This window comes from Mesoplodon bidens, assembly GCF_964165515.1.
Source record: "Mesoplodon bidens genome assembly, chromosome: 5".
Taxonomy (NCBI): Eukaryota; Metazoa; Chordata; class Mammalia; order Artiodactyla; family Ziphiidae; genus Mesoplodon; species Mesoplodon bidens.
In genome coordinates, this window is record NC_138161.1 from 60,253,612 (window position 1) to 60,268,411 (window position 14,800).

Consider the following 14,800-nt stretch of genomic DNA (forward strand, 5'->3'; position numbering starts at 1 on the left):
GTCACTGAAAAGAAGTTTCCATCTTATTCCAAGTAAAAATATTAAAATCCTTGCAGTGGTTCACAAGGTCCTACCTGTCCTGCCCTGCCCCTATTATCTCTCCCACCTCCTTTCCCACACCTCTCTCCTCATTTACTCCAGACACCTTTTTCTCAACCTTCTCAAACATTCCAGGCTCACTTGGATATTCTCGTATGGAATTGTCTGGAATTCTCTTCCTGAAATAGCCACATGACTCACTCCGCACAACCCATTTTCTGAAAACAAGTTGTGAGATTGGTGAAAGACTCATTTCCAAAACACCCATTTCTGAAGGTGTAACCAAGTGTAATTTGTCCCCTAACCAGGGAGAACCACATCTTAGGAGGTATATTACCTTTCCAGGGAGCTCTTCCCTGGCTTCCTATGGACCTCAGCACTCTTTCCCAGTCCCTTTCTAATTTTTTCTTCTTAACAATCCTCTCCATCTAACATGCAACATGTTTTACTTTTGTTTACTGTGTTTCCTCAACACGTGAACACTGGAAAACCTGGAGAAAATTCTACTTGTGGAGTCTGAGCTCCCCAAGAAAGTATAATCTTGTAACAAGATTTTCTCAGTCACCAGAGTCCCCTAAGTGAAGTCTGAAGGCCCTAAAGTATAACAAGATGATGCAATTCTGTTACAGTACAGGAATTTGTATTCAGGTATAATTGTTATGGCTGAGTGATAATGGTATAATCAGCATGGCTGCCATTTTGCACAATCCAGGGAGGGTTATTCATTTCTATTCTACGTGAGTGGCACCCCATGGACTTGTGTCATGTGGTGGCCATGATAATCCGTGATGCAAATGAAATGACTGGATTATTTGCACATGTGTGGCTAGCCTGTGGCTGCCTGCTTGGCCTCCCTCAGTAAGAACCTTGACTTCCCCCAGCTAGCCCCATATGACAGAGTGCCCTCTCCCAAGGCAGCCTCATATACTAGGACATGGACTCTGGTCTTCGCCCTTCCCACTGTGGAGCCAGCCTAACAACACCCTTCTGACTCAGGCCAGCTAGTGTTCCCTGGGGACATAAAGGCTTCTGGAACACTCCCTATCCTCTGTCCCCAATGGCTGCAAGCTGTGCTCTCCTTGAAAAAGAGAGAACTTACCTCCCCACCCCATGTTCTAGACTCTCCTCTTCTTCCCCATTGGGTCTAGGGATGGAGGCAGGCAACAGTGAGTGACTGTGGTGTTTCTCATCACTGGTAAGCATTTGTTCTCTGAGATACAGGAAAGGAACCCACTCCTAGCTTCACCTTCAGAATTAGGAGATCAGTCTTTAACCAGACTCACAACTTGCTTTCAGAAAATGGACCGGGGGTAGGAGAAGAACTGAAAGTCACTGAATAAAACTTGAACCACGTGGGACTTTTTTTTTTAATTTCAACTAACATTCCAGAAATGTGAATACTTCATTTTCTTCACACATTTTTCCAAACTGCGAGGTTACTCAGTTGGAAATAAGCTTCTTTCCTCATTTTCATACTCGTTTGTTCCTTGGTTTGACAAACAGTATTTCAAAATATAAACAACATTCACAGGCTACAGAAGCCAAAGGAATGTGAAGTACGTGAGAAACATTGGGGCCTCAAGTTTTATACCTGAGAAAACTCTATGTCTCAAATAAGTGTTATTCAAACATAGAGTCCTAACATGTATTTTAAAATTTTATAATCCAGCCACCCATGAGGGTAGAACCATCATCACTCATTGGAAACTGACCTCTAGAAATACAAGCAACTTGGATTGACTGACTGCTATATTCTTCCCATTATTTTTCTTTTTCAAATTTTCTTTAAAAAAATATTATTCAATTGTGGTAAAATACACATAACAAAATGTACCATTTTAATCCTTTTAAAGCATACAGGTCTGTAGCATTAAGGTAGATGCTATTATAGTATGGTAATATTATTGTTATTAAAGTTGGAATACTTCATCACTTACACATATGTTCCATATGTCAAATATTCAAAAGGTATTTTAAAAGAATTGTCTGGGCTTCCCTGGTGGCGCAGTGGTTGAGAGTCCGCCTGCCGATGCAGGGGACATGGGTTCGTGCCCCGGTCTGGGAAGATCCCACATGCCACGGAGCGGCTAGGCCCGTGAGCCATGGCTGCTGAGCCTGCGCGTCCGGAGCCTGTGCTCCGCAACGGGAGAGGCCACAACAGTGAGAGGCCCGCGTACCGAAAAAAAAAAAAAAAAAAAAAAGAATTGTCTTTACTCCATACATCTTATACTGTACACCTCAATTCCATCTGAATTAAGAACGTAAATGTGAGGAACACTACTAATAGAAGAAACAATAGAAAAATATCCTTGTGACCTCAAAATAGGAAAGGATTTCTTAAGACACACACACACACAATGAACAAATTATAAATAGATTGATAAAATTAATTATATTGAGATTTTTAAATATCTGTATCCCAAAAAGATACACTAAATAAAGTAAAAAGGCGAGACATATTAGAAAAGATTCGAAGTGAATGTAATGGACAAAGAAAGACATAAAATATAGGGAAAAAAACTCCCTACAATCAATAAGTAAAATAAAAAAAACAGAAGTAAAAAAATGGGCAAAGTGTATGACAGGCAAGAAAAGGAAACACAAACAGCAAATAAGCTATGTGAAGACATTCAACCTCAAGGACTTCAGGAAACAGTGAAATACAATTTTAACATCTACGAGGTTGGCAGAAATATGAAAGTCTAACAGTATTAAGTGTTGATTAGACTATGGAGCCCAGGAAATTCTCACACTGCCAAGGGAGAGAAAAGGGTACAGCCACTTTGGAGGGCAACTTGACCACACCCAGGAGAGTGGAAAATGCACACACCCCCCTCTCACCCAGAGCCCCCGGTCCTGGGGACTCACCTCCTTCCACACATGCACAGTGAGACATGTACAAGAAGGTTCACTGTCTGTAATCATGAAAAATTACAAGTACCCTAAATATCCATCAACAGGAGACTGAAGAGAAACTCTTTTATAGTCCTACAATGGAATATTGTAGTACCAGTTAAAATGAGTAATTATCTGTAGCAATACAGATTACTCTCAAAACCTGGTTTAATAAAGTGAACTGCAAAATGATAGTAATAATATTATATTACAGTTAAAAACATACAAAGGCACTTTGTATACTGTGTGTGGATACATCCATATGTATATGGACGTGCCTGGTGGTTGATCCTGGGGAAGGAGAGAGCAGAACAGTATTATAAAGAGAAGGGCCGGGCTTCCCTGGTGGCGCAGTGGTTGAGAGTCTGCCTGCCGATGCAGGGGACACGGGTTCGTGCCCCGGTCCGGGAAGATCCCACATGCCGCGGAGCGGCTGGGCCCGTGAGCCATGGCTGCTGAGCCTGCACGTCCGGAGCCTGTGCTCCGCAACGGGAGAGGCCACAGCAGTGAGAGGCCCGCGTACCGCAAAAAAAAAAAAAAAAAAAAAAAAAAGAGAAGGGCCTTCAGTTGTATCTTCAATGCTTTATTAAGCTTGCTACTGGGTACAGGGGCTATTGCTGTATTATTCTATACTTATTATACATAAAACCTTTAAAAATTGTGAGAAACTGTTTCTATGACAAAATATTTATCCTTTTAAAATAGGAGAATGACCTTTTGATAGAATCAGGAGAGAGAGTAAGTGGGAAGATGGGAAGGTGTTATTTCCTCTCAGTGGTTCCGATCTGTGATGACCTACTGTTTTCAAAGTTGGAGATGGTCACTTGACAGTTCCCTCTCTAATCAATAAATATTACTAAATAAGCCATGGGCTTAATACTCACTCTGTATAGTTTTGGCCATCTCTCTCTTTTCTCGGATGAGCTGTTTACGCCTCTCCCGGTATTCTTTGTTAAGTTTTTGCTGCTGGGAATTTTCCTCGTGGAGCTGGACAATTCGTTCTTGCAGTCGTCCCAAGGAGTGGTTCGAAAAGACCAAAGTTCCAGAAAGATCTCTAGGTATTTCTCCGGATACTACATACTCTATCTACAAAAGCAAAACAAAACAGAAATCAAAATAGACAAAGATCAAGCTAAATTTAAGGTCATGGAAAGCATAAGGGAAACACTTCTTTCTCTGTCCCTTGTCACCACTGAGTAAGGTAAAAGCAGGAAGCCACTTTCAAATAGAAATCACATTATGTCCCTCTGGGACAGCACTTCTTTCCAAAAAGACCATGCTTGATATCTACTGCATAAGGATGGAACGGACATTTCAGGGTTGGCATATTAGGCAAATTGCTACAGATAAGCTAATCCTGTTTGGGTCAGGTTAAACAAGATGTATGTAAGGCTGATCTTAGGTTTTTCTTCTAACATACAGCTTTCTCTATTTACGTGACAAAACATGGTACGATGGGCCTTCGCTGATATGATCTCTGCATTTTAATGTAAGTTGTAGTTTGAGCGGGATATAGAGATGAACAAAGAGGGGGAAAAAAGAGAAAGAATATTTTCCTTTTATCTTAACCTCCCTCATTAACAAGTAGAGATTAAGTGAAGATAATTCTTGCATCATTAGTTCATGTCTACTTAAAGATGGTGTGAAAAGTGACATGTGTCCAAGAGCCAAGATTTCAACCTCCAAGCTATTCCCTTAAGTCATAGGCTTCTCATTTCTTCAGACTTGAAATGATTCAACTTTCAAAGTGATAATGGACCACAGGGAAATATACATGTTTTCATATTATGCTTTTATAACAATCTCAGAAGGGGTAAGAAAAGTTGGGGTGTCATTCTACAGGTAGATTTCTCAGCCAAGGACTGCACTTCTCCCCCCTAGTGGCCCATGAATTTTTCTCTGGAAAAGCCTGAGTGTCATATGGCTTTCCTGCTCAGACAGGGTGGGGCAACCGCTCAGACCCGTCACCTGGTGGAGCTTGAGAGGAATCACAACCAGCAGTTCATTCAACCGCTGCTGCTTCTCACGTTGATAAGCCTCCAGGGCCTCCTCTGCCATGTTCAGATTAGTTGCCACAATCTTTACCTGTGGAAAACCCCGTGTGTGAGATGTTGAAAAGATTCACTGAATATATACCCGAGGTGGTAAATGAAGCCTTTCTGGGAGGAAGCAAAAGCATGAGCTGGATCTGCTTTGTTGGGCTTTGATTAAACGGACGATCCCAGCCTGCAGCCCAGCAATATATATTATTCTCTTCCTGCTAAGTCATGATCCACACCACTTTTTCAATTGTTCCAATGACCCCAGAGTTGTATAGGTTTTGTTAATGAAAACTCAGAAGACTTGTCCCCATCTCCCTCTTGTTTTCTGCAGTAAAAGCATCTCTCAGCCTGGAATGTCTTTGTCAGGATGGTTCAAATCTCATTTGGTCATAATGACATCAATAAACTAGAGAAAAAAGCCCTTTAAAGTAATGAAACTACTAACTACAGTATTTCTAAAGCACATAGCTTCATCTCCTAAAATACTTGAAAGTTTTCCAAATCATTTCCTTTTTCAAGAAGCAATCTATCAAAAATATTTCTGAATATGAGTCAAGTGATGCTGCTCTAGGAAAGAGTACCTAAGAGGGAAACTGAGCAGATACAGCAGAAAAATCAATATAATTGTACCAGAAGTTTAGCTTAGTGTCCTCCACGTGGAATGCATACACCCCAGAGGGTCAAAGTCATCATCTACTGGGGGCCGGAAAGAAGTTTCCATTTCTATTTATTTTTATCTTATTCTTTTCAGTTTCTCTTTTTGCAAATGTTTCATAATACATAAAATATATTAGTACAATAGTTCATGTATATAATTTATAAATAAATATACATTTATTGTGGGAATATGTGCTCCACAATTTTTTTACTTATAGAAGTATGTAATCAAAAAAGTTTGGAGGCCAATGATTTAGATAAAGAAAGTCTCAGTCATTAAAAGAGTAATGGCGGGCTTCCCTGGTGGCGCAGTGGTTGAGAGTCTGCCTGCCAATGCAGGGGACACGGGTTCATGCCCCAGTCCGGGAAGATCCCACATGCCATGGAGCAGCTGGGCCCGTGAGCCCTGGCTGCTGAGCCTGCGTGTCTGGAGCCTGTGCTCCACAACGGGAGAGGCCACAACAGTGATAGGCCCACGTACCACATTAAAAAAAAAAAAAAAAAAAAAAGAACAATGGCCCCTCAACCACAACTGTAAATGGATATAACATGGGAAATGTCTGTTCTCTTACAAGAAGTCCTAACTCATGCCATTGCTATGAAATAGCAATATTATAGCTGCAAGGAGGTGTAGCTTGTTGGGAGAGGATGAACAGACCTGAGAAGGGCAGACCAACATACTTTTTTGGACAATGTATCGTATTCCTTTCTGAGGTTATCGATCATTTTCTTTTCTTCAGCTAAGACCTCTTCAATGTCCAGCCTTTTCTCTCGAAGTTGAAGGGCCAGTTCAAAGAGACCCTTATCACAATCTGAAAAGACAGTCAAAACAGTAAAGCAGCCCCATTTGTTAGGGAATGCACTAATACAATAAGCGTGGACTTTGGAGCTTCAGAATTATTAATGTCCATCTACTCCAGCAAGGTTCCATCATACTTAGGGCTCCAGGTAGAAATTATTCTGGGTAGAAATTATTAATGGTATTAATAATCATGATAGTGTTTATGATACTAGTATTGATGTTCTGAGCAGTGCTCTGAGCCAGGCTGGGTCCTGGGTCCTTTATGTACCTTCTCTCATTCAAGGCTCACAGGCCCTGCAACATAGAGACTATTGTTCCCATTTTATAGGTCACGACCACCCGACCACCATAAGTCTCAGAGAGGTCACACAGCTGATATGTGACAGAATGGGATTCAAGTACGGTACCTCTGTATTAATTTCCACTATATCACACTGACAGCCACATTTATCCACTGAGTAATTGATAAAGAATGTGAAAATATAATGGATCACTACAATGGAATTTAGGAACCATAGCTCCATCCCAAGTTTTACCACTAAACTAACTGTGAGCTTTTGTTCAAGCCGTTTAATCCTGCTATAAAATAACAAGCTGCACTACAAGATTTTCTAGCTTTCTTCCACTCATAAATATGATTTTTAGGAGATTCTTATTTTCAAAATCAAAACAAGATTTAAACTTTATTTGACTTTAAAATTTGATTTATAATCGATATGAAATATCTAGGAAAATAATTTCAGATGAAGAAGAAATAGTTTTCCTACTGAACCATTCCTGTATTGAGCCTGTAAGAATATTGGTCTGGACTATAAGAATATTGGACTGTAAGAATATTTCAGACTGGTTTCACCAGTGAAAACAGTGAATATAAATTGCCAAGCATCTCCAGGAAATGTAAAAATTGCCCTTACAAAACAGGTTTGAAATATGAAAACTGAATGGCTTGGCAAAAAGGAAGAGCTTTATAAAAATATACTTAAATATATATTTTTATATATATACACACATATATAAATCTTCTGTTTCTCTATAAAATGAAACTTCCTGCATAATTTATGACTCTGAATCAACTAGAGATTGTCTGCAGATTATTTAATTGGGTACTCAAGAAACAGAAAATTAATTGTCCAGAGAGCCCCAAAGAGTATTCATTAGACTACACTTCATACATATTAAGCCATCCTTTCCTTAAATATCATTATGAGACAATCGAGGAACCAAAAAAAGGGAATTTTTGGTATTATCAATCCATAGTCACACATAACAGAGAATGCATGGTTTTATCCCACTTACTTGTTGGGCAGATAGAATCATCAAAAACCTCATCTTCAGATCCAGACTCATCCTCATCACTCTCCAAGCTGGATTCTTCTTCACTTGATTCATCACTTTCTTTATCTTCATCTATGGAGAGAGGGAAACATTGTTAATAAGCAGAGAAGTTCCTGTGTTAAGGCTTTAAAAATAAATCATTTTTCAATGAGTTAGTCACTAGGGAAACAACAGGTAAATAAGGAAATTATTCAGTATTTTTAGAAGAATTTAAAATGGTTACGGATACAGAGACCACAAACTCAAATGCCTGCAGAAGGTTGTGCAATTAATTTCAATGCATTGAGTCAGAGAGGGTTGAGATCAAGCTGCCAAGCTGCTTATGCTGTGACCCACCTAACACACGCTTGGTTATACAGTCCACAATTCCTAAATCACAGTACTCTGAAAACAGAGAAGATTTTCATAACTTCTCTGAACCGAAGTAATACAATTTATAATCTTCTCTTAACCTACTTAGTGTGAATATTCATGTCTTGCTGCAGAAGTATTACGATGTTTGATTTAGAGACTCTGCATCAAACCCTGCTGGGGGTGTTAGTTGACAAAGACTCTGGCCTTTAACCAAACTTGAGTCAAACTCCTCTGAGTCCTCTGACTAGTCCTTGACCTTGAACTGAATGGGCTCTGTCTTGGGCCCATTTAGTTCAGTTTTAGCAAGAGTCCTGCTGAGTAATTCTCCACCCTTGATAGCTGGTCAAATTCCTTATTCCCTACCCTCAATATTTTATCACTCTGGCCTGCCTTCAACAGAAACCCTGTTAGGTCAGTTTAGCAAAGAATTACCCTACCTCTTAGTAATTTTCTATCAACTAACCCTGACCGTGCTCCTTGGCTATAAATCTCCACTTGCCTTGTTGTATTGAGTTGAGCTGATCTCTCCCCTACTACAAAATCCCATTATAGTGATACCCTGAATAAGGTCTGCCTTATTCTTAACAAGTATCATGAATGATTTTTTTCCTTTAACAATGTCATATTTAATATCTTTTATAAAATTTTTTGAATACTAAAATACATCTGCTCCCAAGAGTTTTGGATAAGGAATTGTAGACCTCGCCCACTCAACTCTAACCCCATTTTCTTTTAAAACACCTTGAGCCCATGTGTGAACAACTGGCAATTCTATTATATGGAACATCAAAAAATAGAGATAAGAAGTGGACCTTATACTCACTAGAAGATTTGTTAAATGAAAATGTCTCAGGACTTCCCTGGTGGCACAGTGGTTAAGAATCCACCTGCCAATGCATGGGACATGGGTTCCAGCCCTGGTCCAGGATGGTCCCACATGCCGCGGAGCAACTAAGCCTGTGCACCACAACTACTGAGACTGCACTGTAGAGCCCGCGAGCCACAACTACTGAAGCCCGCATGCCTAGAGCCCGTGTTCCGCAACAAGAGAAGTCACCGCAATTAGAAACCCACACACCGCAACAAAGAGTAGCCCCCGCTCACCACAACTAGAGAAAGCCTGCACCCAGCAACAAAGACCCAATGCAGCCAAAAATAAATAATTAATTAATTAAAAAATTAAAATGTCTCTTAAAATGACTACAAGTGATCTGTACCACCTTATGAAATAAATCAGCAAAGTTTAAAATTAGGCTTTAAAATTCTTACATAGATTTCTGTTTTCAAGAAAATGAAGCAGATCTACTTCCCCTATTCCTCCCACTAAATACAGCCCAAACCCCTGGACATTATGTGTAAAACAAACACAAGAAGACTCTGAGAAGTGGAAAGAAGGTGGCAGGCCTACTAATGCACTTTGAACCCTGAGGAACAGCACTGTGGTGAGTTCCTTGGGCCTTTTTTTTTTGCCCTGTATCTCAGAGGTGGAGAAGACTAAGAAACCTGAAACACCAACAGGTGCAGATAAAGAAAGGCCCAACCAGAGCATGCTCTCTCTAGCCAAATGACCTCACCATGCTGTCAGTAGAGATTCTGTGGGGAGCTGGGACTCCCATCTGCACACAACAATAGTAAGGAGATCTCCCTTCCCTTGGGTGAAAAAAAAGGCTGAGTACCTCCACCTGGCAGTAAGGAGGATGCACCCACTCCTTCCTCTGGCAGAACAGTGTTAGAGAAAGCCAAGTAAACCAGAAGATTTAAATAAGATACAGAATCTCATACATAATATGAATGTTTCCAGCTCTCAACTGAAAATCATGCACCATACCAAGAACCAAGAATATCTCCAGGGTCTCCCTGGTGGCACAGTGGTTGAGAATCTGCCTGCTAATGCACGGGACACAGGTTTGAGCCCTGGTCTGGGAAGATCCCACATGCCACGGAGCAACTAGGCCCATGAGCCACAACTACTGAGCCTGCGCATCTGGAGCCTGTGCTCCGCAACAAGAGAGGCCGCGATAGTGAGAGGCCTGCGCACCGCGATGAAGAGTGGCCCCCACTCAACACAACTAGAGAAAGCCCTCGCACAGAAACGAAGACCCAACACAGCCAAAAATAAATAAATAAATAAACAAAATTTAAAAAATGCTTTATAAAAAAAAACAAAAAAGAATATCTCCAACTGAATGAGAAAAGACAACCAATAAATGTTAACACTAAGATGACAGAAATGTTAGAATTATTTGACAAAGTACTTTAAACAGGCAAGATAAAAATGCTTCAGTGAGCAATTATGAACACACTTGAAGCAAATGAAAAAATACAATGCCTCAAAGAAATAATCTCAGCCTATTTGTTTATTTATATAAAGAAGAACTAAATGGAAATTTTAGAACTGAAAAATACAATAATTAGAATAGAAACTAATGGATGGGTTCAACAGCAGAATGGAGGGGACAGAGAAATGAATCAGTGAACTTGAAGACAGAACAGTAGAAAGTAGCCAATTTGAACAACAGAGAGAAAACAAACTGGAAAAACAAACAGAACCCAAACCCCAGAGCCTCAGGGACCTATGGGACCATAATGAAAGGTCTAACATTCATGCCATCAGAGTCGCATGAAGGAGTGAGGAAAAGAGGGGGTCTTTAAAAGGACTTGAAGAAATAATGGCTGAAAACTTCTCAAATTTGGCAAATGACATAAACCTACAGGTAAGTTGAATGAATTCCAAAGAGGATAAATCCAAAAAAAATCTACACTAAGACTCATCACAGTCAAACTTCTGAAAACTAAAGAGAAAAAAATCTTGAAGGCAAACAGAGAAAAGGGGATAAGCAATTTGAATATCAGAGGGTTTCTCATCAGAAACTATGGAGACCAGAAGCAATTGGCACAATATTTTTCAAATGCTGAAAGAAAAGAAATGCCAACCTACAATCCTATACCCAGTGAAAATGTCTTTCAGAAAAAGAGGAGAAATCAAGACATACTCAGATTATAGGAAAATTTTAAAAATTGCCACTAGTATACCTGCCCTAAAAGAATGGATAAAAGAAATTCTTTACACAGAAGGGAAATTATTTTTTAAAACAGGAAACTTGGAGCAAAAACATGGATAAATACAATAGGCTTTTCTCTTCCAAGTGTTTAAATTATGTTTGATAATTGAAGGAAAAATTATAACATTGTCTGATATGGTTCTAGATTTATGTAGAGAAATATTTAAGACAACCATATTATAAATAGGGAAGATAAAGAGATGTAAAAGTAGACGAGGATTCTATACTTGACTTAAACTGGTAAAATGATGACACTGGTGGACTGGGATAAATTATGTATATATATTGTATCAATAATATATAGAGCAACCACTAAAAAAAGTATACAAAGAGATACATTAAAAAGTGCTAGAGAAAATTAAAATGGAATTCTAAAAAAAATGTTCAAGTAACCCACAGGAAGGTAGGAAAAAGAACAAAGACAGAAAACAGAGAATAAGAACAAATAAAAAATAAAATGGCAGACTTAAGCCCTAATATATCAAATGTAAGTGGTTCAATATACCAATTAGAAGACAGAGTGGATGAAAAACATTATTTGACCATATGCTGTCTATCAGAAATTCATTTCTAATATAATTATATAGTCAAGTTGAAATTAAAAGAAGGGGAGGTGGGGGCTTCCCTGGTGGCACAGTGGTTGAGAGCCCTCCTGCCGATGCAGGGGACACGGGTTCGTGCCCCGGTCTGGGAAGATCCCACATGCCGCAGAGCAGCTAGGCCCGTGAGCCATGGCCACTGAGCCTGCGCGTCCGGAGCCTGTGCTCCACAACGGGAGAGGCCACAACAGTGAGAGGCCCGTGTACCACAAAAAAATAATAATAATAATAAAAAAGGAGGGGAAAGGCATATTATGCAACTATTAATCAAAGCAAAGCAGGACTGGCTATACTAATATAAGACAAATAGACTTCAGAGCAAAGAAAATTACCCAAGACAGAAAAAGACCTTATATAATGATAAAAGTGTCAATCCATCAAGAAGACATAGCAATATTAAATGTGTATTCATAAAACAACAGAGATGTGTGAAGCAAAAACTGACAAAAATGAAAGGAGAAATAGACAAATCCATGATTATATTTGGAGACTTCAACACCCCTTCTCTCAACATATGATGCAAAAACTATACAGAAAACCAGCAAGGATATAGAAGACCTGAACAGTATAATCAATGAATAGAATCTAACTAACAGTAATAAAATACTTCACACAGACAGCACAATATACATTCTTTGCAAGTGTCCACAGAACATACACCAAGATTGACTGTATGTCAGACCATAAAACAAATCTCAACAAATATAAAAGAACTGAAATCATACAAAGTGTGTTCTCTGACCACAATGGAATCAAACTAGAACTCAATAACAGAAAGATAACAGGAAAATCTCAAAACACTTGGACCTACACAACACACTTGTATATAATCGATGGGACCCAGAAGTCACAATGTAAATTTTAAAACAACATTGACCTGAATGGAAATGAAAATGCACCTGAAAATTTGTAGAATACAGCTAAAGCAGTGCTGAGAGAGAAATTATAGTACTAAACGAGAAAAGAGGAAAAATTCTCAAGTCAATGATTTAAGCTCCCACCTCAAAACCTAAAAACAGGAGTACAAAATAAACCCAAAGCAAGCTGAAGGAAGCTAATAGTAAAGACAATAACAGAAATCAATAAAATTGAAAGCAGAAAAATAATAGAGAAAATCACTTATACAAAGAGCTCATTTGTTCTCAAAAAGATCAACTGAATTGACAAACCTCTAGCAAGACTGAAAAAAAAATAGGAAGATAAGAAACAACTTACCAATATCGAGAATGCAACAGGTGATATTAGTACAGATGCTGCAGATATTAAAGGGATAACAAGGAAATACAATGAACATCTCTATGCACATAAATTTGCTAACTTAGGTGAAATAGACCAATTCCACAAAAAATGCAAATTACCACAACTCACCCAATATAAAATAGATAATTTGAATAGTCCTGTGACTATTAAGAACATTGAAATTCTAATTTTAAAACTACCTTGAAGAAATCCATTGGCCCAAATAGTTTGACTGGAGAACTTTACCAACATTTATAAAGAATTGCCATAAATTCTTTACAATATCTTCCAGAAAAATCAACAAGGAGAGAAGACTTCCCAATTCACATTTTGAAGCTATTATTCTGATACTAAAACCAAATAAATATAGTACAAAAACAGTACAATGATCCTCATGAATATAGACATAAAATTTCTTAACAAAATATTAGCAAGTAGAATTCAGCAATATATAAAAAGAATTTTACATCACACCAAGGGAGATTTATTTCAGAAATGTTAGTCTGATCTGGTAATCAGTCATCAGCCAATATAATCCACCATCTTAATGGGCTAAAGAAAAAAAATCACATAATTGTCAATGCAGTAAAGCATCTGATAAAATTCAACACCCATTCATGATAAAAATTCATGAAAAATAGGAACAGAGGGGAACTTCCTGAACTTGATAAAGACTATCTATGAAACACAGGTGTTGCTTAATGGTACAGGTAGCATACTTAATGGTGAAAGATTGAATGCTTTCCTCCTAAAATTGGACTAAGGCAAGGATATCAGCTCTGAGCACTCTATTTCAAGATAGTACTGGATGTTCTAACCAGTGCAATAAAGCAATAAAAGGTAATTGGCATACCGACCAGAAATAAATAAAACTGTCCCTTTTTACAGATAGAAATTCCCAAGGAATCAATCAAAAACCCCTAAAACTAATAAGCAAGGTTATAAGATATAAGATAAACATCTAAAAAGCAATTATATTTCTATATACTAGTATGAATATGTGGACACCAAGATTAAAAGCAATATACCTTTTAAAATTACTCAAAAAAAAGGGAACTACTTTGGTGTAAATCTAACAAAACATGAACTTGAATTGTATGTTGAAAACACAATGCTGATGACAAATCAAAGCTTTACATAAATACATACTATGTTCATGCATTGGAAGACTCAACACAGTAAAGATGCAAATTCTCCCCAGATTGATATAGAAGTTTAACACAATTGCTATCAAAATTCCAACAAGATCTTTTGTAGGTTGAGAAAAAACAATTCTAAAATATGGAAATATATAGGAGCTGGAAGAGCTAAAACAATTTTGAAAAAGAAGAATAAACTGGGAGAAATTAGTCTACCTGATTTCAGAACTCAATAGCTACTATAATCAAGACTATAGAATTGGTGGAGAGATAGACACAGAAATCAATAGAAGAGAATAGAAAACCCAGATATAGAGCCACACAAATAGGCCCAAATGATTTTTGACAAAGATCAAAAGCAATTCAATGGAAGAGAGACAGCCTTTTCAACAAATGGTGCTCGAACAATTGGAGATTCCTAGGAGAAAAAAAAAACCTTGACCAAAGTCTCACATCTTACAAAAAATTAACTCCAAATGGATCACAGACTTAAATGTAAAACATAAAATGATAAAACTTTTAGAAAGAAATAGGAGAAAATCTTTGGGACCTAGGGCTAGGCAAAGAGTTCTCAGACTTGACACCATAACAAGATCCAAAAAGGGAAAAACTCAAGATATACAAAAAGCTCATACAA

General features: G+C 38.2%; 1 protein-coding gene across 2 annotated transcripts in view; it reads right to left on the reverse strand.

Annotated features, from left to right (window-relative positions):
* The window catches only part of CFAP44 (cilia and flagella associated protein 44), a 134,117-nt gene that overhangs the window by 9,807 nt on the left and 109,510 nt on the right, over positions 1-14,800 (reverse strand). For both annotated transcript variants that reach the window (XM_081235768.1, XM_081235767.1), the window contains 4 exons: positions 7,732-7,842; positions 6,315-6,445; positions 4,903-5,019; positions 3,819-4,020 (listed from right to left, as the gene is read on the reverse strand). In XM_081235768.1, coding sequence (XP_081091894.1) covers positions 3,819-4,020; positions 4,903-5,019; positions 6,315-6,445; positions 7,732-7,842 — 561 coding nt within the window. The remainder of the gene's footprint in view (positions 1-3,818; positions 4,021-4,902; positions 5,020-6,314; positions 6,446-7,731; positions 7,843-14,800) is intronic.